This window comes from Prinia subflava, chromosome 2, assembly GCF_021018805.1.
Source record: "Prinia subflava isolate CZ2003 ecotype Zambia chromosome 2, Cam_Psub_1.2, whole genome shotgun sequence".
Taxonomy (NCBI): domain Eukaryota; kingdom Metazoa; phylum Chordata; class Aves; order Passeriformes; family Cisticolidae; genus Prinia; species Prinia subflava.
The window spans coordinates 86,510,602-86,532,843 of NC_086248.1; the positions used below are offsets into that span (position 1 = coordinate 86,510,602).

A 22,242-nucleotide genomic window follows, 5' to 3' on the forward strand; every position below is an offset into this window, starting at 1 on the left:
TGATTTACTGTCCAACTTCACACGGAATGGTTCTTAGCATACTGTCTTCTATTTAAAATATTATCTCTAAGATGATGTTTCAGGACCAAACAGTGGTTCAAGAGAATATAAGAAATACTTCTCAGAAAAAAAAATCTCTGAAATTACTTACACTGCCCCTCTGTGTCTTAACATATGAAAATGAATAATTATTTTCATACCCAAATTAAGCTTCCTAGACAAGGAATTAATCTGATCAGTTGGGTCTGATCCCATAGACAAGAAACAGATGAGAGGAGTTCGCATGTCACTTTCTTCCCAAGTTTTTCTTAAATTCAAAATCACTGGCTCCGTATATTTCTCATCCAAGGAACTTGCAATATATTTCCTGGCTTGGGAAAGTGTTCGGTCTGGACACCAAGACCTAGAAATTAAAATACATATGAAGATATAAATTTACTGCCTCTTCCTCCAAGATCAGATTCAAATTAGAAATTCTATTTCTTATCAAATAGAGGGATTTTTTAAAATCATGATATCTATATATCTGTATACATACACACACATTCATATATCTGTTTGTAGGTTTGCCTTTACAGATACAATAACAGGCAGAGCTGGTGGTCTTCCCTCTAATTATGATACTTTCCAGTTGCTTACAATTTTGCTTTAACTGTTTGCACTGGAATTTTCTGTACTAAGCACCTTCATTAGGTTGAGATATTCTTCATTTTAAGCAGAACTTTTGTATTGGAGAACACAAAGAGGGAAATGTTAAGATTGTTTTTGCCCTTTAGTAAAACTCTGCAGGTGATTCATTGGGTCTGTTAGTCTTTTAGGGTACAAACTCAATTCTTTTGCACTGGATTGCATTTGTGTTGGTGATGAGTGGTTTTCCTACAGAAAAACAAACAACTACTTTTGGATAAAATATGTTACTTTGAAAATCTTCAGTTTTTGAAGATTATTTAAATGCTTAGGACTTAGATGATCCCCTCCCTGTTTGGGTGTAGAGCATTTAACAATCTGTTATTTCTATCAGATTCTAGACTTTTTTACTGCACAGGTTGAATCTGCTCCAAAGAAAGACAAATCACGGTCTAGTAAATAACATTGTTGGGGTATTTCATAGTATCTCTGATTTATTTGTTACAGCACTTGGAAAGTATACAACAAATGGAGGAAGATATGATCTCATGCACAAGGCAGCTGAATGCTTCTTTGGGGAAATCCATTTTACCCCAAGATCTTAGAGGTCTTATATGATGCAAAAAATGTAATTTATAGCACACTTTTCACATGGGATTTTGAATACTTATTTTGGATCTTCACTTCTCTCTTTTTTAAAAAATACTTGTCTAAAGGTATTTAAAATAATTAATTTTAAAATAAATTTTTTAAAAATTGAAAACCATCTGGAATATTCTACTTTTTCATAGACTTCTCAAAGAAGACTGCAATATGGTTCTCTGATTCCATTTCTCCTAAAAATAAAAGCAAAGCTATAAAAAATATTTTCTATAAATACCTCTGGACATCAGAGGATAGCTCTGAAGTAATTGAATAAAAACATTTCATGTGAGTGAATTGATATTTAATTGTCACCCAGAGATAACTAAAATTACACTGTTGTGATGATAGCATACTGATAGGTTGAGATGTGTTGCAACTGTGTAATTTCCCAAAATTTCTGAAGTTGCTCACCTGATGAGTAAAAGCTTGCGGAAGGTGTCAAGTGAATCACTGTATCCATTAGGAATAATTTCTTCCTCAGGGGCATCTTTATCAAACCAGTGTTTCCATGCCTTGTCGCTTGCAGCTATCTAAATTTATTACATTAACACACAAATAAATATATTTCAGTTGCATTAAAGTCCCCTTGCCAATATAGCTTTTAATGAGAGGCCATTATTATATTAGGATATATTACAAGTAACATTGCCTATAGCATTTAAGACATATGCCATGTGAATTGCTATTCAAATATTACAAATAATATTAATTCAATTGCTGCAATCAGTGTTAAGATGCAGGCTCTCAAGCCAGTCACTTATCTATGCATTCCCCTCCCAGACACATGCATCTACTTAAAAAAAATCAGTAATTAGCAGGAGAATTCTATACTAAAGAGGAACACACTATGATTGATTCATTGATTAATTAATTAATTCCTTTTGGTCACAAAATACAAAGAGGACCAGAAAAATCTGTGCCAGTACAGTCTAGACAGCCAATGAACCACAAATTAAAAGTAAGAGATTCTAGTAGGGTTTTGGCTTGAGCAAGAATAAACCTGACCACAAATATGATCACAATTTTAGGCACCCCTTAGAACCCCTGACCTAATAGGACAAGGAATACCAGTGGACAGAACATAGTGAAAATGCAACTGAGCCTTTAATACAGTGACTGAGGAGGGTCAGCTACTGCAATATTCTCAGATCCCTCGAAAAAGAACAAGGAATGCACCAATAAAGGTTTAGAACAGAAGATGTCTACATTAAATTAGGCATCTGGGACTTTTTTTTTTAGAGAAGAAAAACAAATTGAAACTAGCATGAGAAAAAGAAAAGCACAGGAAACCTCTTAAGAACTGGGCATACCATTCTCAATCCTTTTTGGTCACTTTAAATAATTTTCTGTTTTATCTAAATGAATAATGATACAGTTTTATTTAATATGATGAATGAAATAGAGCAGCATTTCTAATAGATAAAAATAAGTATTAAAAAGATGTTTTTACAATATTCATGTTTGTAATTGATATCCTAGTTGGCACCCTCCCATATTTAATTTCTATCTATTACTGAAATAATTTTAATTGTGACATTTTAACTTTGCAACTACATGGCAAAAGTAAGATAGTGCTAAAAAATTAATTTAGAAAGGAGAGCTTTTGTGGTAACATGGTCACCTAAGTATTTCAGAGTCTAAAATTTTGTTTACACACATTCTAGAAAAGCCCTGTTGAAAGGACTTTTCTAGAAATCGGTTTTTCTGGTGCCCTAACAACCCAGAGTGAAAAACCTAACTATAGCTCCTCCAGCTTTCTCCTAACTTAATATTCTATTTTGATATCTCAAAAAAAACAAAAACTGAAAGAATTGGGCTGGTATGTCTCCAGCTGTTGCCTTGATACAGGGTTTAGAAACAGCCAGGACCACTTGCAGGTAACCATTTAGCTAAAACGTCTGCTACCCTCCAGGGCAGTATGTACCATCACAAAATGGACTTGGCTGGTCAATGCTGTAACAGCAAGGAGAACTTACTGTCCTGGCTATCAGCCTGGTTAACCAGGAGCACTTAGATACAAGAAATGCTTAGGAAGTGGTTCAACTACACTAGGAAAAGAAAAATAAATTTATCAAATTGAACATGTCACAAGCTTACGTGCATATAAGTTCATGTCCATCTACATAAAACAATGCATTTGTAGTCAGCTCATTATATCTGAATGGCACATTAACCTTGGGACAGAAATGAGTATTTAAAAACAAGCAGCAAACCATTAACTTGTAAAAGTACACCATAATCAAGACAGACAACACTGTAACTTAAAAGCTGACACTCAGATTAGTTTTATGAGCATTTTTGATACCTCTACCTTTTTATCCTATTTCTCTTTTATTGACTTCATTTTTCCTTCTTTCCTGTTCCTTCTCACCTTTTTCTACCTCAATTGCTATAATACCAAATACCATAAAGCAGCTAAACACACCACCATTCACGCTACCCAATTGTTTGTCTGCATGATGTTCCGTATTTTTCTGTGGAAACACAATTATGATGACAAAACTGGTTATTAACATTCAAAAGCTAATTAGAAAATATCACCTGGTCCAAGATTTGTTCAAACTGTGGAAGTTTGTTCAACTCCACTAGATTTAGCCATATCATGTCAAGAATCCAGCGGCATGGTTTGGGTGGGCAAGCCTGTAGATCCAAAGCTGCACCCCCTGTGGACAAAAACACAGGATGAAATGTACTTTATGATGAAATACGTGATACTCCAGGGGTCAAGATATAATTGATGCTTCTTTTCTAATCATGTATTTTGACCTAAGTAATTTTGTCCAGTTAGTTAGGATACAGTTAGTTAGTTACAGTTAGTTAGGATACTAACTGTACTCTTGTGTACTTTGCATTTATTTCATACCAAAGGATAACTTAGCCTTATCAATGGCCTTCTCACAGGTGTTGGAAGGCTACTATTGGTCTCCTCTAAGGCTTCCCTTTGCCAAGCTGAACAAGCCCAGTTCCCACAGAAATGTTGATAGAAACCATGCAGACAAAGAAATAAGATTTTGAAATGGCATAAAAGTTAAAGAAGTTGAATTAGCTCTACACATAACATGATTTTTAAAACTTACCTCTAATGAGAGTTTGGAACTCTCTGTTTTCTACATGTCCTCTCTCAATATCAATTTTTAAAGCCAGGAGGAGGGTAAAGAGGAATTTGTGGTTTTCATACAGACCTCTAACAGAATATGAGTGAATTTCAAAGGTAAGATATTCAATAATATTTGAGATTCTTTTCTGGGGCACAGGAGATTTCTTAGACCTAAATAATGAAAAAAAAAAAAAAAGGGCACAGAGAAACCACATTAATAAGAGCAAATACATTGGAAAGGCAAACATCTGAATTGTAGGAAAAATCAGTGTCTTCCTACCTGTCTATGGATTGATCAAACAGCTTCAAGAACTGAGCCAGTGAAGTTTGATACATATTATTGACCATGCTCATTGCTGTAAGAAGGAAATAAAGAATGCTTCCACGTGTAGCAACAGGTCGATACTCCTCCTGAGCAGTGTTAATCTTCACTTCAGTTTCTGCTGCCACAGATAACTTGACAGCAATTTCAGCAGCTGTTTGCTTAGTTATGTGCAGGACACCAATTAAGGATTCATCATCCACTAGTGAACCTGAAAATTAAAATGCTGGATGTTTAGGACATTTTTGTAACAATATTTTCACTTCATATATATATAAAAAACAAAAGACCATATTACAGGAATTATTTATTGAAAAAATGAAATTATTTACTGAATAACAGAAAGCTTTTAAAATACAGACCAAGCAGAATATGTAATACTAAAAATTATCTTTACGTCCAACATATTTAAGCAAATTCATTCAAAATATGCTAAATGTATTTATACCAACAGCTTTGCAACATGTACTAGAGAAGTCACCTTTCTTATGCACACAAACCTCATAGCCAACAAATTACTTAAAGTATTTTGAAGTCTATTCATTGACACTCTCAAAGTAAAAAAGACTTGAGGTCCTAAGGGAAATGGTCACTCAGCAATATTCATGAGTCTCCAGCAGTTACTCCCAGATTTTTTGTTACCAGATTCTTTTTCCACCAGAGGTAGCAAGTGATCATGTCCAGGCTCATAATGTACTGCAGAAGAGTTTCAAGACAATTTTAAGCCAGGCCATTCCAATTTTTTCAATGGATTAAAGATTTGCCCAAGGTCAGATACCTTATCTCATCTGAGGAGCAGAAAGCTCTCTCAAAAAAAGGATGTATTTCACAAAACTTGTTTAGGTGTTAAGTGTCTAGAGTTGCATATTAGTGGCATGCTATAGCACCAATTCCTTCAGAGTCCTCATACTCCTGCCATGGTACATCCTCTTATTGTACCTTACATGGATAAATCAAAACATGTAAGAAAAGGACCTAGTGTGAACCAGTTTTATCTGCGTGATCTGAATAATCCTTTGACACAGAACCTTTGGTTGCACTTAGTTTGTAAAGAAGATTGTCTTCCAGTTCTTTCATCTTCCTCTTATTAGAAGTTACATCTTCCATGAGTTTAATTCGTTCTGCCTCTAGTTCCTGTTTTTAAAAATCAAGAAAATGGCATGACATTTTATGGGTTGCAACTATGAGGGATACTTAAAATTCAGTTTCTGATTTTTCAAGTGAATGAATTGTGATTGAAGATACAGGTGAATTGTTGGATCCAGTCATGAAATGTGCATTTTACTTTTCTTGATATCTAAAACATGTTTTTAATAACAAATGGTTTTTAAAGCAGTGTTTATTCAGTATCTTATGATATATCTTATCAATGTCAAATACTGGTGATCGTTTGTGTTGTACTGACAGTCATATATACATTAAGAACCTCCCAATGTATTTTTGATATCTGGAAATGTCTATACTGGATCTAATTTTAGAAAATGGCTAATATCTTTTTTCCATTTAAGCATTTGTTCTTTTTTTACATACCAAAACCAATTAAATGGGAAAAAAATTAAATATCACTATGATTTACGTGTACTGTTAACTTACCTGTTTTTCAGTGAGTATTACTCTTCTCAGTAACTGATTCTCAAGCCCTTTCATTGTAACAGTAAAATCAATAATTGATGTTTTTGCATTAATTTCAGGTGTGAAGGCAGGATTAGGTAGCTTTGTAGTAATGTACAGTCTAAATGTATTCATAACATCTACTTCCTTATCACCAACTTTCACCTGTGATTAAGTTAAAAGAGTATTAAACAGCAGAAAATGAGCTTTATTAAACTCAGTAATATTGAGCAGGAAAAAAATGGACATTATTCGAAATGCCAAAAAGAGGAAATTTATTTCACAATTCAAATTTGTCATGAAAATAAAAGTCAATGACCAAATGTAGAAGTTAGACTATGCTATAAAAGTAGTGTTTCCCTCCAGCTACATATAGGAGTCACTTCCACTGTGGATTATGTTTAAGAGCTTCAGAACCGTTTGGTTTCTAATCACACCTCAAATGAAGAGGTAGTAGAAATGGCTGATGCCCAAGGGAAAAGAAATTATGTGATCCAACAAGGGAACAGAAATTACTGGACATAAATTTTATCTTTTTTAAGACTAAGCCGGTTCCAAAGAATCTTTCCAAATGAATTATAAATTTACTCAGTGTATTCAAAAGAAATTTTTATAGAATTAAGATATTCCAAAACAGCAGTCGGACTCAAAAGCTGCATGTGCACAAGGAAATCTGATCACTGTATATCGTAATATGAATCATGGAATTGTTGGTGCTGGAAGGGACCATATGATCATCTGCCATGGGGCAGTGGGGGGCATATGAGGCTACAACATCTGAGTCTCCAAGGCAGCTTCAAATACCTGGCTTATGAAGGAGTAGGACCAAAGCACTCCCTTAACCATATTTGCACTGCTTCAAAATCAGCAGAAAGAATTTTAAGCATTTAATGGGATAAGCATAATTGGTTCCAGTTTGGACTCTTCAGTAATAACTCTGGTAGTTAAACTCATAGTTTAGACTTCCAGCTTACTACACAGCTGACGCTCTGTCTGTTATATTTTATTAGTTCAGTTTGATTCTTTACATGTCTCTACTGAATACAAAGTTTACCAGATTCAGCGTGTGTTTGTAACAATGGTAAAATAACAGTTGTCACAAGGTTAACTACTCATTCCACTTCTTTTGTTTGATTACTAACCTTAAAAGCAGATCCAGACTTTATGAAATTTTTTTCTAGTATGTTATCAAGGACTGGATCCAACTCTTCCTCTATATCTTCAATCAGGAGTGATCGTCCCAGTGAAAGACTGTCTTCCAGGTGTTGTCGGAAATACTTGTCATTCAGAGTTGTTACCTCAAAAAGTAAATTACAAATAGGTGTAAAGAAAAAGTATTTCCTCACAGTCTAACATGAAAACCACAGACCTAACCATGGAAACTTTTTTCATTGTTTTTGTTAGTTGCATTTTAAAGAATGTGCTATAAATGTTGACCATGAAGCAATTTATGCAGAAATACTTCTGTGTGTACAATGAAAAGTACCATAAAAAAGTGAATTAAAAGGTTGGCTGCAACTGAATCCTCAGAACTTCATCATGAGAGTAATAATGTATTAAATAAAATTGGTACAGCTTATTGCATATTAAAGATGTTATGTATATTTTAGAAATCAGGGACACTTAGCCTTTAATTTTCTGTTCTATGTTCTAGAAGGACTAGGTTTTCTAATTTTAGCTTTGAAGTGCTGAGAAATTCTTTCTGGAAATCTGAACTCCATATAAAATATGAATCACTGTTACAATATTTTTATTGAGATTGATATTTCATGAAATGGGATTCAAACTACATGAAATTATTAAAAAGCATGCATAAACTATTAAGCAGTGTAATTAACTAATTCTAAACCCTCCAAAATTTATTGATATTCAGGACATATGAGTTTTCTCAACATTCAGGCTAAGAGGTTTAAAATGCAGTTTCCTTTTGCCATGCCACATCATTTGGCAAAAATAATTTGTGATGCAAATGGTGACACATTGTTGCCCGGTACGCAATAATCAACGACACGGAGGCAGAGGTCTTCAGTGAAAGCTGCTCCCCACCGAAAAAAGGGGCCAGCCTGTTTATTTCTTTTCCTTTTATAATTTTGTTGGTCTGGTAGCAGATTGGCTCCTGGGGTTACTACCCCTTCACCCCACTGGCCAGACCAGCTGTCAACCAACATTATTTTCAGGCTGGAAATATGTAAGCAAAGGACACTGAACAAAAACAAGAAAGGTTGTTTATATTCCAAAGCATGAGAAAGTGAAAGACTGACCCTTAATATCGCAACAGTAGCTAAAGAACTGACTCCATCTCATAAGCAAGTAGAAGGCTTTAAAAAATCTCAGAAAAACCAGGGCAACAACACATGAACATTTTTATATTATATTTTATGAGCAAGCATTTTACCCAATTGGTTTAAGGTGTAAAAGAGCAATGAAGATTACAGTAATGTTAGGATAGGCAGTTTCTTTATGGGTTTGGCTTGGATTTCCTCAACTTCTTTTTGTAGTGACAACCTCATTATGAATACTCTCTCAGGTCCTAAATTATGGACTGCAACACTTGAGGCACTTTGCCTACATTTTCAGAGCTGTAACTTATCCTGTCTTTATCTGTAATGTTCGACTAACAGCCTCCCAATTTACTCTCATTTAATAATTTCATATTATACTCTTTTGCTTCACTTATCACCTCTTTGTCCTCTTTTGTGTTGGGACCATACCCATCTTGAACAAAATGCTTTTGTACTTTTTGCTAGAGTTCTTAGAGTTAGATAGTCTTTTCCAAACCCTTGCATGGGATTAACATCTGTTCTCAAGTTCCCTGCTGATGCATCTACATAATTGTCATGTCCATACATGTTAAAGTTATCTCAGATCACACTGACTCACATGCAACCTCCCTCTAAAGCAATAATGTTTGAAGGAGTACAGTAGAGCACACCATTCCTTTAAGGCACTGTTTACCTGTAATTCGTTATCCTGTTCTTTATTTTTAACCCACTCTTTCCCTTGAGTTTGTGGGTCTACCAAAAGTGGGTATCTCGATGCCTTAGTGACAATGATACCATTCTGAATTGAGAGGTGATCTCCAGGCAAGCCTTGAAGATTCCACTCACTAATCTAAAGGAAAACAAGCAAACAAACAAACAAACAAATAAACAAAAGATTAAGAGAAAATAATAGTATGGAATAAATTATCACTGGAATTTTTCTTCAATTACAATTTTTCTATGAAGTAACAGGGACATCAAAGGGAATGCGTATCTGAACCTACTGAAGAATTATTAATGCAGGTATAAAAATATTTCCAGAATTGTATTTTTATGATGTTTTAAGCTATATAGAATCACAAATATATTTTAAAGTGTAAGGATGTCAAAAAGCTTAACAGATAAATTAAACATTGGGATCAATTAAGCAAAAACCAGTCTAAGAGAACTTTTGGGAATTAATGTCTACTGAAGGAAACGTGAAGATTCTGGCATTTCCCACTCTATGCCCATTTCTTATACATTCACAATGAATAAAAGAACTTTATGTACTCTATGCGAAATCCCAACCAAACCCACTGTTTCAGAAATGTCCTGGTTTTGGCTGAAAGAAAATTCAATTTCTTTTTAGTAGACGGTACAGTGCTGTGTTTCTCTGATTTAGTGTGCAAATAACTTTGGTAACAATGATGTTTTGGCTGTTGCTCAGTAAGTCAAGGATTTTTCAGTGTCCTGTGCCCTGCCAGTGAGCAGGTGCACAAAAAGCTGGGAGGGAGCATGGCCAGGACAGCTGATGTGAACTGGCCAAACGAATATTCCATACCACAGAATGACATGCCCACTATATATACTGGGGGAGTTACTCAGAAGAGGGCTGCTCATGGTTCAGGGATTGACTGGGTATTGGTCAGGAGGTGATGAGAAATTCTATTGTGCATCACTGTTTCTCTTGGGTTTTGTTACTATTACTATGCCATGACTTAGTGGAAATTGCCAAGACCATTTGGAAACCACAGGAGTACACAGCACAGCAATATTTCAAATATTTGGGGCTATAGTTCTATTCTAAGCAAGCACAATGCTGCCTAACAGTCACAGAATATGCTAATGGAAAGTCAAATTAAACCTCCCAAGCACCAAGAACTTACTGTTGGTTGATCCACCAACATAGCAATCAGGTTCAAATCATCAGAAAAGGGGATTTTATGATTTCTCAACTCTGTTTCCCATAAGTCTTTAAGCAAAAGGTTCCTAAAGTCTTGGTTAAAGGGTCCACAGTATGAAAGAAAGCCTGTGCAGAGCAATATATCTCCCACAAGTCTAGGAAAGGAAGAAAAATCATCATTAAAAGGCAATGCACAAACTCAATTTCTAATGACTTAGACAACAGCTTCTGAAACATAAGAAGATTAAAAAAAAAGTTATGTTTCCAGAGAATTTTTGGGGCAAAAGTTAAGAGTAGTATTTTATGAAAAGACTGTCTCCACCCCTACAAAATAATAAAGTCCTGATGACAACTATTCCTTCTTTCCTAAATGAAGCAAGAAAATGGTTTTTTTCTTAAAAATATGTCTGAAATACAATATTCATCAAGGATACAAACCTAGTTCCATTGAAACTCTCACCTGAAATGCCCAATTTCCCCATAGGAAATTTATAGTAATATGAGTGTTCTACAGTAGCTGAGCTTATCTGAAGGTTTCGCTTCCCCAGTGACATCAGAACAAGTCACTGTATTAGGGGCGCTGAAGAAGCATCTGTAGTACAGGCACATAACAGCTCTAGTAATAATCTCTTTAATTAATTCCAAAATCAGAGGTATTGTTATAAATTGAAACACAAGCACTCAGCACCCATGTATTCTTACAGGAGGAAAATTCAAATTTCAGGATAGTTCATTTGATTGCATTGCTACATTGAGATTTCCAGGAAGAAAACAAAGTACCACGATTAAAACTACTAAATTGTTTACCAACACTTCAGTTTGTACAAGCATTTACTTTTTTGTTTTCTGTAATGGATTTGATACCTTTTAATCTGAGACTTAAATTCCTTGCTTTGCTGAGTCCACCTAACTTTCTCTCCACTCAGTCCATCTATAAGATCAGAGGCTGCTTGCATCTTTCTTTTGCATGTTTCTGCATCATTCTCTAAGTCCTAAAATTGAAAAAAATGTCCTATTAATCACAGAACGCAAAACCATGGAGTTATATGATATACTTTTCACCCTCTTATATTTATTTTAACTATTTTATTTATTTGAAACTCATTCTTGAGGACACTTAAGGGTGTTTAATATGTTCCTGTTCACAGAAAGAAGGGAATAGGAGAGGATATAGGCTTAAATCTCTTACTTTTTTACCTGAATTTAACATGAATCTCATTCATGTTATTCAAGGTAGCAGGTAAATGTGTGTTTGCAGCAAATCCTAATTACATGACAATATTGTACAAGCATTTTTGATAAGACTAAAATATTTTTATCTCACCATTTTCTCCTTCATTGCTGCATCAAACTTTGCCTGCACCTTATCCAGTTCAGCTTGTTTTTCATCTAATTCTGCCTGAGCCTTATCTTTTTCTGCATTAGCTACTTTCAGGCGACCTTCTTGTTTTGCCAGGTTAGCCTGCAAAGGAGGAAAAAAAATAAAATCATATATAAGATTTTAATATAATTCAATGAATTATTTAAGCTTGCATAGCCGGTAACCACAAGACAATAGTATATCAAAATAACTTTTATATAAATATCAAAATAATTTAAGCTGAAAACTGTATCACATATATAATGAAGATTTTTTTTGTTCAATAACAATACAGTACCTAAAGTTCTACCATTTATTGTCAACTTTATTCCTTTAAAAAACCCCTACATTTCAAAAAGCTGGTTAAGGAAGTAAGGTTTCTGATATGTACACATTGGTTAGACTAGAAGAACAATCACACAATTTTTGCTTAACTATATGTTTTGACAATATGTAATTTTCTCTTTTATTAGAGAATTTTGTAGCAACCAGCAATCACAATGGGAGATTGGTTCTTTATCATCTAACAATATTGCTTTTACCCAGTAGAAAGTGGTCCTAAAACAGTGACTCTTCCTATTGCTCCTAAAATTATATCTATGATGAACACAGGAAATTAATGATTTTTTTCTTTAATCTTTCATCTGTATTACTGTTGCTTCTGTAAATAACACTTATACCAGTGACAAAAATGTGAAAAAAATTCGGGATTCCCATGTGCTCGCCCCTTTTACTATTTTTTTTTTTTTTAGTATGCTACATTTAGGGATTAAATACTTTGTTTAGAACAAAAAAAAAAATCACTGCCTTTGAATTCCATAAACCTGAAAAAGAACACCCACACTAAAGTAAAAATTTACTCTTAAAAAGGTTTTCCTTATTTTGCTTCCTACTATTGCAACATAGCTCCTTTATTGCTGTGAGCTCTGAACCTCTCTAGAAAGCAAATATTTAGGAAGATGTCAGTCATCCACTGCCTCTAAATTACCAGGAGAAAACAAAGAACCTAAAATAGCTGCAAACCTCTATTTGCAGGACCCTTTAGAGAAGGAATGAAGATTCTGGCACAACATTCTGAAAATTATTATAAAGCAATTATAACATGGATAATATGTTATAATACACTATTTTAATAATTAAAAAGGCAGAGTGAAAACACCTTTCCCTATACACAGTAGACCAGATCACATAAATTTAATCTAGGGTAGTTTTTTTGTTCTGTGTTCTCTCTAGAATCAAGAAGAAAATAAGTTTGTTTCTGCTCCTACCCTCTTGAGCTACTGAAGTCACAGGCCATTATGTATATATATGATCCTAATAAATTAAACTAAATTCAATTACTTGGTTAGCAAACACAAAGTAAGAGAGGATGCATTACCTTAAGAGGTAAGACTTCTCTGTTAACACCATAAAATACCACCATGGCTTGTGTCCAAGAGAGCAGTCCTGCCACGTTGCCACACACCTTTTTACCATGTTGCAGAGTATAGTCTTCCATTTCAAAGTAAGGCTGGACTAATTCTACTGTCTCATCATTGATTGTGTCCCTAGCAAAGTTCCGTAGGTTGTTCAAGAACGGGCCGCTCATAAGCTTTAAAAAACAACACTCAGGTTATTGACACATTTTAGGTTCAAAGTCTTGTTCATAGGTGAATCTGTTAAAAAGCATTCCTAAAACTCTTCTGTAAACAGAAGAAATTAATATCGCTGATATTATAAGTGTGCTATTCAGTTGTAACTCCTCCCACACACCTTCTATTTTTTTGAAGTTTTAACTAATTACACTCCAGTAAGTAGATTTGAAAGTTGATGTACTTTCCATCTTCTATATTCCTGTGTTGCATTTTAGAAGCATTTAAGAAGCATCATTTAATAATAAAAAAAAAAAGACCAAAATAAAGACCCAGAGATATATTTGTATCTTAACTAAATGTAAACAGAATGCTTAGGCATTTGTGAAATATGATCTACATTCTGAAAAGTTAAATAATTTGGTTTAATTTTTTCTAAAAAATGTTTAACATGCTAAAGGCATTAATTAATGGAATAACTGCTAATCTCATTTTATTATATCAGGGGAATATAAAAGCTTTTGATGAGTTTTTTAACTGTAAAAGCCTTAATAAAAAGCAAGAGCACTATTTGTTACCTGTTACCATCAGGCCATGTGCTGGGAACAGGGCAAGGAAACTCTAAAGCTTCTGCTGCAAAAGTCTCAAAGCAATTCACCTACTGTTTCTACCAGTCAGACATAGTGTATAGATACAGTTTAACTTAAAACAAAATGTTTGCCTTTTAATAAAATTATGTCATGTTTTGGGTAAACAGCATCATAAGTTCTCCGATAAGCTAATTGCTACTTCTGATGTTTAACAAACACTGTTTGAAAACTCTGCTTTACTTACCTTCAATGATTCTCCCCATGACGGCTTGCAGCAAGGCTTTTCTGGGTCCATGGTAACTTGATCCAGTTTCTTTTGAAACAGGAGCAGACAACAGTCCATGATCCTCATAATGAGGTGGGGAGGCTTTGCAAGTTTTCTAACAGTAGCGATATCCTCTGGTCTGATGGTCTGTTTGAAGAAAGATGTAACGGAATCCTGCATCAATACCATTATTCTATTTTCCCATTCAAAATCTTGATTTTTATGTTCATTTGTAATTCTTTTCTCTCAGGTGCATTTGTATTAAGTATATATATAAAAAAGTGAGAAACCTGGCCTAATTAATAAATTTCATAGTTTCATGAAACTTCAGTAATTTCAATGAATATTGGACAAGAATACCTTCCCAATATTAAAGACATCATTCAAAAATCAAATTTACGTACAACAGCATTCACTTGAATTGACAGTCTAGTGTTTGAAGAAAACTTTACTGTAAGATTGTATAGGGCTTAATTAAGAGCAGTTAGCTTAATCAAACAGTATTTCAGATTTTTAGCAGTCAAGTTTGTTCTGAGATGGATTTGGTTATTTTTGTTCAATTTAAGTAATTATAGGATGAGATATCATTTTTAACTTAATTTTCCCATAGCATCACTGGCACTTTGTAACAACCATTACAAAATTTTAAAAATATTTTAAACTTCAAAAGTAACATTTATTTGTGTCTAAAAATACACACATACCACTACCTGTCTAGAAGGAGTAGTTACAGGTACATTATAGAAATAACTTTCTAATTCTACACATTTTGTAAGTGAATTTTCTGACTATTTTTGAAAGCTTCATTTATCTCATTATCTAAATGTCAGTGGAAGAGCAAACAATGTTCCTTTTTTTGCTTTTTCTACTCAAAAACGTCTGTCATGTAAATTCTGATAACTGGAATGGAAGGCTGTCACTGATTTCTGATTCCAGAGGCTTTTACTGTTTAATTGTTCCAAGAAGAATAATGACATTATGTAACACAGTAATACCTCCAAATTTCTGAACTCTGATTCTCATTGCCCTGAATCCTCTTTGTTACCATTTCTCTTAAAATTAAAAGAATTAGGGTTTTTGGGTTAGATAGAAAAGAGAGATCTTTATTTGTCTTAAAAGACAGGTGTAACTATTTAAGTTTGAATTAAAAACATTCTGTTAGCACAAGAAGTATTTTCTTGAATTCAGAATAACAAATATTCTAAAGGCATCTGTAGCTTTTGGAAAGATCTACACCTTCATAGTGATCAAGTAGTGGGATGGAAGGAAAAAATACTGTAAAATATTCCCTATGTGTTTAAAGTAAAATATGTGTGCCTTAAGTATTCGTGAGAGACATGGCCAGCAACAGTGAGGAGCTGGTGACAGCAGTCAATACCAAGAGACAACTGTGTATTGGTGACTCTGGCCTCTCACAGGTGATGCAAATAATACTACACTAATAATAATGAAATTTATTCACTTTCAAAGCTTCTTCTGCTTCTTCTAGTGCTGGTTTAGCCGCCTCCAGTTTTTTCTCTGCTTCCTGTTTTTCTATATCAATTGCATCCACGATCTTTTGTGCTTTATCTTTCACTTCCTGGACTTCAAGTTTTATTTTAGTTGCAGCTTCAGCACTTTCTTTGACTTCTTCTAGTACCTGGAATTGATAACAAACACATAAAATCTATAAATCAAAATGGTGCAACAAATGATTATGAGACACAAGATAAAACAGGTATGTAACAGCTATTAAATATATAAATCTAACTCTAACTACAGCTAACTATATATGGTATCACAATTATTGAATAAAAATTAAATGCAATAGGTTCAATTTCGTCCCTTTCTATCGCATATTTCTCTCCTATGAGATTAAAGGCCTTGAAGAATGCAGGCAGTTCCTTAGTCATCACTAGCCAAAATTCCCTCTCCAGTGCATATTAAATATGCAACATGAGAGCATTACTCTATCTTTCAGAAAACAGAATGTCTATACTGGTCCATTCCCTAGCATACCTTTCCAGAGAGTCATTTTGGGAACCAGATTTCTACCAGAGCACCAATCTCATGAACACACAGATACTTTATTAGTGTAAAAGACAAAATCTGAAACTGGACTGCAATGGACATTTTTCTAAGGAATTTTGAGATAGAAAAGTCCCATTATCAAGTTAACTTTTTCGCTGCTAGTAAGTGCACATATAATCCCTAAGTTAATAATGTCAAATAAGCCCAAATAAAAAAGAGCTATGGAAAAAAATTAAATCTGATGTTTATTTGGGCAGGTAAGAAATGGGAGAAGAACAAGGAAAACACTCAACCTCTGTTGCAGTCTAAAAGTGCATCACTTTCCGAAGCAAATGCTGAATCAACATGCTACAGAGACAGTAAAACCTCATTTTAGATGAGGCAAATTTTTGCAAATTATGATAAAATTCTGCAATAGCATTTTACCCACTGGATATTCTAGTGCTATTTAACACTCACTTACTTTATCTGCCTTAACAGATGTCACAGCCAGCTCCTTCTCCTTAATAGCCAAGTCCTTAGAGAGTTTAGCAACAGATTCACTGGCTTCCATCAGTTTGGACAGACCTATCAAGTAAAAAGTAAATTCAGAAATATAGAAGATTTTTCCCCCTAGTTAGATTACACAATCTAGGTCCAGATCTCTCATACTTTATACTTTATGTTCTCATTCAATTTTATATAAAGGAGAGAAAGTGGGTATAAGCAATCACACTATCATGATTGTGTCTACTATTCACTTTTCAGGGATGTAAGTAATTTTGCAAGGCACAAAATTATGATCAATAAGCTTAATTCTTCAAAAGAAAACAACAACAATAACAAAGGAACTATGTCAAGTATATGTTGCATCATAAAGTCATGAGACATTCAGAATTTCTGATTTATGCTTCATTGCGTCATTACATGAAGAAATTACCTAAGGATCCATGACTGCCTTCTAATAGGGAGGCCCTTCTAGAAAAAATTGGGAAGTGGAGTCAAAAGTGGACCTAAAAATCACAGCAAAATTATGACCTCCAGCTCCTGCATATTGAATTTACCCTCTTGTTCCTGGTGACAGAGAGGGTGAAAAAGCACCTGTGTGCTGAGGCCCAGTCCCATCACAGCTCTTCTGTGTGCTATAGAAACCACCCATAGAACCACTCAGCCTTTCATAGAACCATGGAATCACAGAAAATGCAGAGTTGGAAGGAACCTATCAGGACAATCTACTCCAACTCCTGGCCCTGTACAGGACACCCAAGAATCCCACCATGTGCCTGAGAGCATCCAGAAAGAGATGTGCTTGCTCCCTGTATAGTTACCATATATTCAGTCTTTCTCATGCATTCATGGGTCCTTTTTTTCTCTTCTCCCTTGCTCATAGACTTGAGCACAGATATTTTGGCCATTCCTAAATTCCCCATTGCATGCTGAAGCCTCTCCAGCCTCTTTCTTCCTCATCACTGAATCTTTAAATCCTACAAGTTCCCTGGAAATAATTCCCCTTATTGCCTTCTTTCCCTAAGCACACTCTTGCAGCTACACTTTTGATGTGCGATGTTTCTCTGTGATGGCTGTCCAATTTTCTGCCACCACATTTCAAACAGAAGAGTTCTCTCCCAGCATAGCTCTTGTTCTCACACAGCTGCCTCTCTATTAGGTTACTGTCATTCCACAGAACCACAGAATCATCTAGGTTGGAAGAAACCCTCAATATTAGCTAGTTACACCACCAATCCAGCACCTTCAACCCAGAAGCCACAAAAGGGAAAATGATACCCTTTGCTGCTTTACTTTTCCCTGCTACAAGCCTATAGTGTGAAGAAGATGGACAGAAAATAGAAATATGCAGATCAAAAAGAATTGAAGAATTCAATTATAAACCAGAAACCTTTCTATTTATTGAGGTTCCCTGCATACCTCCAACAAGAAATATTACAGCAGTACCAACTGTGCAAGTGAAACTAATTAGAATATTTTCTATGGCATTCGTATTGCCCATAAGCTGAAACACATGGTTTTCTAAGCATCAATAATATGAAGATGCTGCAGTAGAACATATCCATGCACATGTTCACCTGTACACAATCACTGTGTTCAGCAGAGCATGCAAGGAACTTGTAATAACATGTCAGAAGCTAGGAAAATCTACCTATGAAATTTTATTGACAGTGCTGAAGCTGCTTATGCTACTACTTCTGAATTATTTTGGAAATGAAAAAACTGTAAAAAGAATACCAAAAACCCTAAACCAACCCCAGTCTCTTGAATCTTCAAGATTCTTCATCTCAAAGTAGACTGAAGATAAGTTCTGATTTCAAGAACTGGCAACAGATCCAAAACTGACATAATTTGAAAATATTGAGGATCACTTACTCCTCTACAGTTCACTGTAATTCAGTAAAGAGTTTATGAATAAAATAGTTAAGCATTCTTATTCTAGTATTTTCTTCATATGTAGGGTACCAGTTCTATTATTAATCATTGTTAAATTGCCAGATTCTTTAACTTTGTATGAAAATCTTACCATGTAGAACTCTTTATTCCATTGAATTGGTATGCAATATCTTTTCTGATAAAGGACAGGTTTCCTAAGGTGCTCAGTTGACTTTATAGATTTACAAAAACATGTATAGATGCAAACTGGAGAAAACGGAAAACACTAGAAAACTGGTGTTCTGAAACAATTAAATACTAACGCCAGAAATCAGGCCGTTTCAAACAAATATCCAAAATCTGTCTGAAGAATATTTCAGCCATAATTTTCTGTATTTCAGATCCACAGTTATAAAATTACCTCAAGTAACAACTGCTTATTTTACAGCATAAATACAAAATAAATGACGTGTGAAGCACACAGATTGCATGGTGAGAATTTCCACAGACAAGTCCAGAAGCAAGTTAATAACTGTTTAGAATTACCTCTCTCTACACCAGTAAATCAGATGCTACCTCTGTCCATTTTCAGGTTCTACTTTCTATTACAAATTCTGATTTGCAAATATTAAAGTTTAATACAATGCTGAGTTGAATGGTTAGGCTGATAGCTTCTTTCAGGTATTTTTACAAGAGAATCATTGTGAAGTTGTGATTGGGGGAGTGTTTGGTAAAGGTGCTCATATGCTACACCTTTGGACTGTGGTCCCCTGTAAGTGATCACTGAAAAAGAAGTCTCCTACTAAAAACATAGATCATTTGAGACCATACATGGAATCTATTTGCTTACCAGTTTGCATGCGTTCAGCCTGTTCATTAATACTATCTAACTTCTCAGCATAAACCTCTTTGTAGCCACTGATGAAAGAGAGATACGATTTGGGTGTCACGTACGCTCGTCTTCGATACCTAAACCAAAGCATATTGGCAACATCAACTTTTTGACATATACAGCTATTTGATCACTTGCAAAAAAAGGAGAAAATTATATAACTCAAGTCTTTATTCATTCAAAATCAGATTTCTTCATGATGCAAACCCTTATACTATTAGTTACATTGTTTTTACCCACTTAAACAACATTAAAGACTGTTGAAGAGTGGGAAAGAAGATAAAGCATTTACAGCATAGTAGCAATCCTTTTTCATGGCCTGAGCATATAATGGTATAGCAGGTTTATTTTTATTACCCTTAAAATATGTTTATTGATACATATAACAAGAGTTCATAAAACACTGTCAGTAGCAGTTTTTGAGACTAATTATTACATTTGTAGAAAATATTACCTTTGGAAATAATTCTCACAGCTTTCTGAAACGATATCATGAAAGACACCCATGGTCTGTACTATTTCTGTTTTAACTGCTGGAGCGCAGACCATATTAAATCCTGAAAGAAAATAGTTGGACACAGCTACGAGAGCTTCCCTGGGCCATGGACTAAACCAATCCATGGTGCACCCTGATATCAGACCAGGAAATTTCAAAGAGCGTGCACGGAACTTCTCACCAACCTGAAGAGAGAATCACTCTTTGTTAGCAACATGATTCTTAAGCAAATGCCAACAAAAGCATTTAATTAGTATAAACAACTAAATACTCTATTTTCTTCTTGATAATTTTCTGCTTAGAACACCCTGAATTCCTTTTCTCCTCAAATAGAGTTTTGTGAAATTTCTAATATTCAACACTCATGAAATCTGAAGAAAGAAGTTCTTTACAAATATATATGGTTTTAATACTTTGAAACATCAAATAATGTATTTTAATTACCAATAAAATTCTGTTTTTCAGTTAAAAGCCATAATTTAACAAAAATACATTCACTGATGTGTATTAGGAAAGAATATGTAAGAGGAAAAAAGAAAATACTTTAACTTGTAAGAAATTATTTAAAGTATTTTCCTGTTAAGTTCCCACAGCTGTACTATTACTTTTACTATCTCAGCAATTACAACGAGATTTCAGTAATCTTTTTATGCAACATGAACTTCCTTAAAATATAAAACTTCAATAATATTCTTACACTGTGGTGGTGTGGATGGTTGAATTTTCCCTATTTATTATGTTGAACACTGGATAGACCCTCCAGAGAAAGCTGGACAGTGTAAGCAGGCAAAAGCAGGTGCTTTGAAGGACTGTGACAAGGAAAAGAAGGACAGACGAGGGAGAAGATTTGAAGAGAGACTTAAGGAAGAGAGAGAGGGAGCTGAAAGAAGGATAATAAAGAAAGGGTTGTGGAGATAGGGAAGAGTTGAAGGACATGTGGGTGGATTACCAAGTAGAATGGATTTAGGCATGAAATGATTGGAAAAAGTTAAAAGGTTGGTGGGTCCAATACTGTATGTTCTGTATACCATTGTATGTTCTAAGTACCCCCCCCCTAATTGAAATTCATAAGTTGATACATCCTCCCTACAAGCCCCTATTTTTAGCCCACTTCAGTTACATGTTACTCTTCCCCCTTTCCCCCCCCCCCACCACTGTGTTATCCCTCCCCTGCTCCCCAATTGGCCCAAAGATTGCAACCCCTCCCCTTGTCTCCCTAGTGATAAGTTCTGATTGGTGGCCACAAAGAGGAACTCCCATTTCTCCTCCCCTTCCCCGAGAGTTTATAAGCCCTTGTATTCCTTTGTTCTGGGTCCAGTCCAACCTGGCCCCCACAGTGTTGGTGAAGATTAAAGTTACTGTTTAACTGTCTGGCTGACTGGGCCCTCCTTTCTTCCTCTCTGCGTTGTCGCCTGTTACATCTTATCACCGTTAGCCTTCTCCCAGGGAAAAGGATCCACAAGGGCTGACTCCTCACTGAGTGCTGAGGGGCAGCTCAGACTCACGCTTGCTCCGGTGCCTGGGCTGGCTCGGGGCGAAGCCGAGGGGCTTTGGTTTTGGCACCGCGACAAGTGGCTGGTGCCCAACGTGGGGCCCTGAGGAGAAGCCTCGAGTCTCCGTGGAGGCTCTTGTCTTCCCTCTTTGTGGCCCCCGGAAGGATTGGCGGTACCCGCACCAGGCGCGGGTACCGAGAGCTACAGATCCAGGGCAGTCCCACCGCTGCGAGTCGAGCAGCCTCTTCGGAGGAGCGCTCCTCGCGGATTCAGGAGGCAGCTTCGTCGGCCGCACTCCCGGCGAAGTCCCCTGCACGCAGAGAGATCCCCAGGGCTGTTGGTAAGCACCCTCCGTCGGGGGCACGCGCTAAGGACCCTCTCCCTTGGTTACGGGGGGAGGCTCCGAAGAAGTCCGTACGGGACCGGAGGGGTTGACACTTTTGTCTTCGCCCCCGGGCTGGTCGTGCCCAGGCGGTTTTTCAGTTCCTTTTGTTCGGGTTTGTTTCGTTTGCGTGCTCCCGCCAGCTCCCGAGAGAGGCTCGGGGCGGGGAGAGAGTGTTCTTTTTCGTTGTGGGTGCCGCGCACCGGGAGGAGTGAGTGACCTTAGAGAGTGCAGAAGTGATCCGGTTTTTGAGTAGCGGCAGTTAGTGTGATTTGTTCAGATTTCGTTGTCTCGGTCCTGGGTAGGGGTGGTAGATTAACATCAGCGAAATGGGTGCTTCGCTGTCAACCACCCAGAAAGGGGTTTTTTATGTT

The 22,242-nt window shown here is 35.8% G+C and overlaps 1 protein-coding gene across 1 annotated transcript in view; it reads right to left on the bottom strand.

Moving 5' to 3' along the window:
- DNAH8 (dynein axonemal heavy chain 8) overlaps nt 1-22,242 on the bottom strand; it is a 127,279-nt gene that overhangs the window by 19,379 nt on the left and 85,658 nt on the right. Inside the window, exons 64-81 of the mRNA XM_063390866.1 lie at nt 19,952-20,178; nt 19,456-19,574; nt 16,708-16,811; nt 15,697-15,873; nt 14,214-14,381; nt 13,187-13,399; nt 11,773-11,910; nt 11,313-11,440; nt 10,432-10,603; nt 9,258-9,413; nt 7,445-7,600; nt 6,285-6,467; nt 5,720-5,825; nt 4,650-4,902; nt 4,350-4,540; nt 3,814-3,935; nt 1,684-1,802; nt 201-403 (exon numbers count right to left, since the gene is read on the bottom strand). Of these exons, the coding sequence (XP_063246936.1) occupies nt 201-403; nt 1,684-1,802; nt 3,814-3,935; nt 4,350-4,540; nt 4,650-4,902; nt 5,720-5,825; nt 6,285-6,467; nt 7,445-7,600; nt 9,258-9,413; nt 10,432-10,603; nt 11,313-11,440; nt 11,773-11,910; nt 13,187-13,399; nt 14,214-14,381; nt 15,697-15,873; nt 16,708-16,811; nt 19,456-19,574; nt 19,952-20,178 (2,935 nt within the window). The remainder of the gene's footprint in view (nt 1-200; nt 404-1,683; nt 1,803-3,813; nt 3,936-4,349; nt 4,541-4,649; nt 4,903-5,719; nt 5,826-6,284; nt 6,468-7,444; nt 7,601-9,257; nt 9,414-10,431; nt 10,604-11,312; nt 11,441-11,772; nt 11,911-13,186; nt 13,400-14,213; nt 14,382-15,696; nt 15,874-16,707; nt 16,812-19,455; nt 19,575-19,951; nt 20,179-22,242) is intronic.